This window comes from Hylobates moloch, unplaced genomic scaffold (genome assembly GCF_009828535.3).
Source record: "Hylobates moloch isolate HMO894 unplaced genomic scaffold, HMol_V3 SCAFFOLD_12, whole genome shotgun sequence".
In the NCBI taxonomy this organism is placed as follows: domain Eukaryota; kingdom Metazoa; phylum Chordata; class Mammalia; order Primates; family Hylobatidae; genus Hylobates; species Hylobates moloch.
The window spans coordinates 100,450,208-100,457,824 of record NW_026652287.1 but is presented as its reverse complement, the minus strand read 5'-3'; the positions used below and the strand labels follow the sequence as shown (position 1 = coordinate 100,457,824).

Here is a 7,617-nt window from a genome sequence, read left to right as displayed (position 1 = left end):
AAAAGATTTCGAAGCTCTGTAACAGCAACCAGGATGAAGACCAGATATATATTTTTTATTATTCCACAACTCCCAGTGACCAAAGCTGCAAAAACTTAAGTAACAAAATTAATTCCTTAGCATTGAATTATATAACAAAATATAAATATCAATGAGTTCATGTTGATATGAATAAATAATTGAACAAACAAATAAATGAAGGAGAAAAGACATATCTTCCTTACAGAAGGATGGCAAATAATCTATGTGGATACCTCCCAGCAGGTGAAGGTTAATTCAATGCCCCTTCCACACAAACAGACATACTCACTTTAAGTGTGTGTGATGGGCTCAGAAACTCCCTTCCAAAGACTAGAGTGTGGAAAGGAAAACACAGTAACCATATAGTGAAGAAACTTGACAAACACTATCTTAACTAACTGATCAAGATTAACATCACCAGAGATAACTCATCCAAATTTCCTTAGATTTCTGACAGTATATGACGTGACAAGTGTGCTCTTCTTCCCCAAAACCCATAAAACTAGTCTATCCATGAGAAAAACAACAGACAAATTCAATTTTAGTGACATTCTAAAAGTAAAACAATGCTCTTCAAATTTGTCAATATCATGAAAAAGAAATACAGAGCAAAACAGGCTGGGGAGGCAAGATGACTAAAGATAATGTGATGTCCTGGACTGGACCCTGAAAGAGAAAAAAGACTGTGTTAAAACGGGTGAAATATAAATAAAGTCAGTTAAGAGGAATGAACCAACATTCGTTTCCTAGTCTTGACAAATGTTTCATGGCTACATGTTTACATGAGGGACAGTGGGTGATGGATATTTCAGAACTCTCTGTGTTATACTTGCAAATTTTCTCCAGATCTAAAATTATTCTAAAATAAAATGTTTAATTTAAAAAATTATAACCATTTATAATTTACAGAGGATCATATTAAAATATTTCCTATGTTTGAATTAATATCCTTTTTCTTTTTTTTTTTTTGAGACAGAGTCTCGCTCTGTCGCCCAGGCTGGAGTGCAGTGGCACAATCTCGGCTCACTGCAAGCTCCACCTCCTGGGTTCACGCCATTCTCCTGCCTCAGCCTCTCCGAGTAGCTGGGACTACAGGCGCCCGCCACCACGCCCGGCTAATTTTTTGTATTTTTAGTAGAGACGGGGTTTCACCGTGGTCTCGATCTCCTGACCTCGTGATCCGCCCGCCTCGGCCTCCCAAAGTGCTGGGATTACAAGCGTGAGCCACCGCGCCCGGCCTAATATCCTTTTTCTTTCTTTCTTTTTTTTTTTTTTGAGAGAGAGTCTCGCTCTGTCGCCCAGGCTAGAGTGCAGTGGCGCGATCTCTGCTCACTGCAAGCTCTGCCTCCCGGGTTCACACCATTCTCCTGTCTCAGCCTCCGCAGTAGCTGGGACTACAAGCGCCCGCCACCATGCCTGGCTAATTTTTTTGTATTTTTAGCAGAGACTAGGTTTCACCGTGTTAGCCAGGATGGTCTCAACGTCCTGACCTTGTGCTCCACCCGCTTGGCCTCCCAAAGTGCTGGGATTACAGGCGTGAGCCACTGCGCTTGGCCTTATCCTTTTTATTTCTTTTGAAGGTGTTCATTTTGCTTTCTTGGTGACTTTAAAATCAATATAAAACTCTGCATTAGGCCAGACACAGTGGCTCACACCCGTAATCCCAGCACTTTGGGAGGCCTTGGCGGGTAGATCACCTGAGGTCAGGAGTTCGAGACCAGCCTGGCCAACATGGTGAAACTCTGTCTCTACTAAAAATACAAAAATTAGCCAGGCATGGTGGCGTGCACCTGTAATCCCAGCTATTCGGGAGGCCGAGGCAAGAGAATCACTTGAACTCAGGAGGCTGAGGTTGCCTGCCTCAGTGAGCTGATATCGTGCCACTATACTCCAGCCTGGGTAACAGGGAGACTCTGTCTCAAAAAAAAAAAAAAAAGTTCTGCATTAAAGAAAACAAATTCACGTATTTTGTCTCCAAATTGGTATTTATCTGCTGCTCCAAGGCTGATGAAGTTTATTCCAAAAGCTTATCTAAAGTTGGAAATGAAAAAGTCCATCCTGAAACCTACTTCTTGCCACTATAGCCAGCTCTATCAAGGCTTACCCAGAACAATCTACCTTTTGAATATCTCAAAAATCCATTCAATTTCTTTCCCACCTGCCAAATCTCTATTTACTTGTTGTCTCCTATGTGCACCCTTTGCTTGTTTTTGAGACAGTCTCAGTCTGTCACCCAGGCTGGGATGCAGTGGTATGATCTTGGCTCACTGCAACCTCCACCTCCTGGGTTCAAGTGACTCTCCTGCCTTAGCCTTGTGAGTAGCTGGGGTTACAGGTGCGTGCCATCATGCCAGGCTAAATTTTGTATTTTAGTAAAGACGGGGTTTCACCATGTTGGCCAGGCTGGTCTTGAACTCCTGACCTCAGGTGATCCGCCCACCTCAGCCTCCCAAAGTGCTGGGATTACATACAGGTGTGAGCCACCATGCCCGGCCCCATCTGCACCCTTTGTAAAAGTGAGCTGACACAGCTCCCTATATTCCTTTTTGTCTCTTATGGATCATTCTTCAAATGTTTACCTGGAAATATTTTAATATACTAATCTTTATCAATAAACATTATCGTATTTCAAATGTCCACAGTTTTTTCTGGGATGTAAGGCATAATTTCAAAATGAGATTTCAAGAGGTCAAATACCCAAACCATAACAACCACCCACATGCTATGCCCATTTAGGCAACTGCTATGCTCATTTATACAATTCCAAGCTCTAGTACATCTTAGGAAAATTTAATATTTCAGATTGGACGTTACACATTCAAAGATGTTTTCAGTATCTATACATTATTTCAGGACTATTTTATGGAATCTGAAGTTCTTCACTGCAATCATTAATAAAAAATACAACTATATAAGTACTCACATGTTAATTACATAAGATTTCATTTACTATGGCTGTTATTTAGTATTTCACATTGGATAAGTATCTGTCTTATTCACCCCTCTCTCTGCAGTGAAATTGGCTGATAATCATTCTTAAGATCCCTTGAGGTCTGAGTGCATCAGTGGCCGAACATAAACCGACAGCCAATTCACATTTTCCTGAAATCATGAAAGAATCATCTATTTCTTCTGCAGCAGATACTGCAGAGCCTGGATCTGCTGGGGTCACGGCACATGAGAACAAAAGGGCTAATAGTTGGAAAACAGGCAGTGATTAGTGCAGCAATGTTCACTAGCCACCAACTGGAATTATCAAAGAGAGCTAAATAAACGTAGGTGATGAAGGAAAGGGCATAACATGATACAAAGATGCTCACCAATGCAAGGATGCTTTGGATGGCTCTGTTCTCAGGAGAAGAGATGGGGTAGAGATTGTTCCTATGGATGTGTAGTACCCACTGTTTGTGCCTGTACAAGACCAAAGCGATGGAGCTGCTGACCCAGAGCATGAGCCCCAGACACAAAACATCATGGAAGGATGTCAATGCTGCATATACTGACTTTGTGACTTCATCACTAAGTGGGGCGGAACAATATCCCAAATCTCCTTTCTTTGTGATGATATTGCTCCATTTGCCAGTTGTATAAATAGGAAAAATGGCATTTACCAGCATGTGGAAGGCCCAGCACAGGATATTGGAGAGGCCGATGTATGTTGGGGCTTTTACCTTCATCTCTGCCCACCTGGAGTTCCTAGGGTTGATGGTGATCACCTGGAAGACACTCAAGAGGCAGGTGCTTCCAATGGACACACCCCTGCCTACCCTGTGTGCATAGAAAAGAACTTTGCATTCAAAATAATTGTCAAAATGTTTCAACCCAAAAGTTGCCATGGTCTCTGGGATTCCTCTAGAGAGGATAACCAAGGAGTCAGCTATAGTCAGGTGCCTAAGAATCAAATCTGTGGATCTTGGCTTGTATCTCCTAAAGGAACATATAATAATATAAGAGTGAAAAATTCCCCAGGATTCCAACAACTACCTGGAATAGTGTAGGGTCCAGCCCCACAGGGTCGATGGGTTTCTCCCCCTGTGCAGAGACGAGAGCGTGTAGAAATAAAGACACAAGACAAAGAGATAAAAGACAGCTGGGTCTGGGGGACCACTACCACCAAGACGTGGAGACTGGTAGTGGCCCCGAATGCCAGGCTGCACTGATATTTATTGGATACAAAGCAAAAGGGGCAGGGTAAAGAGTGTGAGTCATCTCCAATGACAGGTAAGGTCACATAGGTCACGTGTCCACTGGACAGGGGGCCCTTCCCTGCCTGGCAGCCAAGGCAGAGAGAGAGAGGGAGAGAGACAGACAGCTTACACCATTATTTCTGCATATCAGAGACTTTTAGTACTTTCACTAATTTGCTACTGCTAACTAAACGGCAGAGCCAGGTGTACAGGATGGAACATGAAGGCGGACTAGGAGTGTGACCACTGAAGCACAGCATCACAGGGAGACGGTTAGGCCTCCGGATAACTGTGGGAAAGCCTGACTGGTGTCAGGCCCTCCACAAGAGGTGGAGGAGCAGAGTCTTCTCTAAACTCCCCCGGGGAGAGGGAGACTCCCTTTCCCGGTCTGCTAAGTAGTGGGTGTTTTTCCTTGACACTAATGCTACCACTAGACCACGGTCCACTTGGCAACGGGCATCTTCCCAGACTCTGGCAGTACCGCTAGACCAAGGAGCCCTCTGGTGGCCCTGTCTGGGCATAACAGAAGGCTCACACTCTTGTCTTCTGGTCACTTTTCACTATGTCTCCTCAGCTCCTATCTATGTATGGCCTGGCTTTTCCTAGGTTATGATTATAGAGTGAGGATTATTATAATATTGGAATAAAGAGTGATTGCTACCAACTAATGATTAATGATATTCATATATAATCATGTCTATGATCTAGATGTAGTATAACTCTTGTTGTTTTATATATTTTATTATCCTGGAACAGCTCGTGCCCTCGGTTTCTTGCCTCGGCACCTGGGTGGCTTGCTGCCCGCAAATAGGAAGATCATTCCAATTTTCAGATCCACAGAGGCCATTCTGTCATTTTCCAGCACTCAGTATTCAGTAAGCAGAAGGTTCTGCATGGCAGCATGAGTTGTGGGCCACATTTTCATGGAAAATAACCTTTCACTTATGATGATTTCTTCCCCCTGAATATTAAAAGTGAAATATATAGAGAGATATATTGTTAAGAAATTTCCCAAGTTTCGTGTATTTCTTTTTACAGCACCTACAATGTATGAGTGACTTTTATAAATGCTGTACCTATTCTAACATTTAATATTCACAACTCCATGAGTTAGGAATCCATATTATTCTCCTTTCACCAACTCTAAAAGAGTTTAAGCACAAGAAGGTTAGGTGACTCATTTAAATACCAGAAGAGTGAAGATTTGAACGTGAGTAGCCTGGTTGCAGTAACATTGGTGTTCGCTACGACGCTATACTATAATAGTTGCCTAGTTGTGTTCTTTATATATCTATACACAGATATATATACATACATACACACATACATACACACACCTACATATGTATAAATATTTGTCATGTTCACTTTATAAATTTGGTTTGATAATTTCCTATTTTTGTCAAAGTATTTATTCTACATATCAATATAACTTATGAGTGAATATTCGTAGGTCTTAATAAGTTATAATAAGCACTAAATAATTTTATATGACCCAATGTATTTAATGTGGGTAGATGTTGGATACCAGCAGAAAAACTCATTTCATTGTCTGCAAAGACTAAAAATACTATGGCACCCATCACGGAAATTAATGTACAAAATTAGGTAGGTTGTGCACTAAAATATGAGACATGAAACATAAAAGGTGATAAAGCATTTTAGGCTAGAAAACAAATTAATCATTTTAAAGATTATGTAACTATATATTTATTGTTTTAAAACAACTAACTGAAACGTGAATTAATATTTGATTTGGGAAACCTATGAAAATATAATAATTCTGCAAAATGGAATTTGAAAGTATGGAATCTTGTGCATTTAATACATTGAAAAGAGAAAGAGGCTGGGCGCTGTGGCTCACACCTATTAATCCCAGCACTTTGGGAGGCCAAGATGGGTGGATCACAAGGTCAAAAGATCGAGACCATCCTAGCTAATACGGTGAAACCCCGTCTGTATGGGTGAGACTCCGTCTCAAAAAAAAATTTTTTTTAAATACATATATGTATTTTTATATGTAAAATAAATAGAATTTTTATATGTGTATGTTTATATGTAAATAACATATACATATTTTTATGCTAAAATGCACTCTCATTTTTTTTCACCCTTCACCTGTTATCAGATGTAATTCCCAGTTACGAAAACAGAGACCCAAAGAGACAGCGGATAGACCTTGGTTTACTCAGATACCCCCATATGGGCTCATCTTCTCTTGGGGAGCCTCCAGTCAATAAGTTTCCTCTCTGGGCCCAAGAGAAATCAATTCAGTTGGCCAGGAGAATTGCCAAGCACATATTATGTTAAAAATACTCTTCCAAATAACTGAGAATAAAGACTTTACAGACTAAAGGCCAGGAGCGGTGGCTCACGCCTATAACCCCAGCACTTCATGAGGACCAGGTGGGCGGATCACATGAGCTCAGGAGTCCCAGACCAGCCTGGCTAACATGGTGAAACTCCGTCTCTATTAAAAATGCAAAAATTAGCCAGGCATGGTGGCACACGCCTGTAGTCCCAGATACTCGGGAGGCTGAGGCAGGAAAATCGCTTGACCCAGGAGGCGCAGGTTGCCGTGAGCTGACATCGCGCCACTACAATCCAGCCTGGGAAACTGAGACTCCATCTCAAAATAATAATAAAAATAATAATAACGATAGTATGTTAGTAATTAATAACCTAGGCAAAACACAAGATACCAACTCCAATAAATCCAGCACTTGGATTTGTAATTTATCTCAAGAAGTGTGCATTAGGATAATAAAGAAAGGAAAATAAATTTAGATAGATACAAGCAGAACTTTTTGTTCTTTTAAAGCCAAGCCTCAGCCTTCCACCCCCCACAGCCCAGGGTCTGACCCCATAAATTCTCTGGAACTCAGCCCATGGTGCATCTCTGCCTCCTGGGTGACTGGGGAGCAGAAATAAAAATTATGTTCCAGTGAAAGTCAATATGAAATTGTACACTCCGCACGGACACAAAAATGCACCTCATTCCAGTTTCCATCACCTACGCAGACAACTCCAGCTTTCGCTTAATTAAATAAAAATTTTAATCGTCCGGATCTCAGAAGTTCCTGGATCCAAGCGCCCCCTTATACCGTCGTCCTCTCCCATCCACCAGGTCCCAGCGCTCCCCCCGCCTCATCGCAGGACGCGCCTCCATCGCTCGCAGAAACGTTTTCACGCAAACCTTTCCCAACTTAAGCTCCGATTCCAACATAAGGGGCCCACAGGTCTCTAATTTTTTACTTAGCTAGGCTCCAAAGGACACCATAGAGATTCAAGGGAATCCAAAAGTAAAGAATCGAGTACTGCTGGGCGACAAACAGACCTAAAAAAGTCGCTGGAACGCGCCGAGGTGAGGTCCGGCAGTCCGACCCCTAGGCCCCGCCCCCGCCATTGT

General features: G+C 42.0%; 1 protein-coding gene across 1 annotated transcript; it reads right to left on the bottom strand.

The window, feature by feature from the left end:
* Positions 1-3,113: 3,113 nt before the first annotated feature.
* Positions 3,114-7,592, bottom strand: LOC116479159 (vomeronasal type-1 receptor 2). Its single transcript, XM_032171043.2, is given in 5 exon segments — positions 3,114-3,954; positions 3,956-4,102; positions 4,104-4,143; positions 4,146-5,169; positions 7,546-7,592. Coding segments are annotated over 4 exon segments (1,113 nt in total). The 5' UTR covers positions 4,231-5,169; positions 7,546-7,592.
* Between the last annotated feature and the right edge of the window lie 25 nt (positions 7,593-7,617).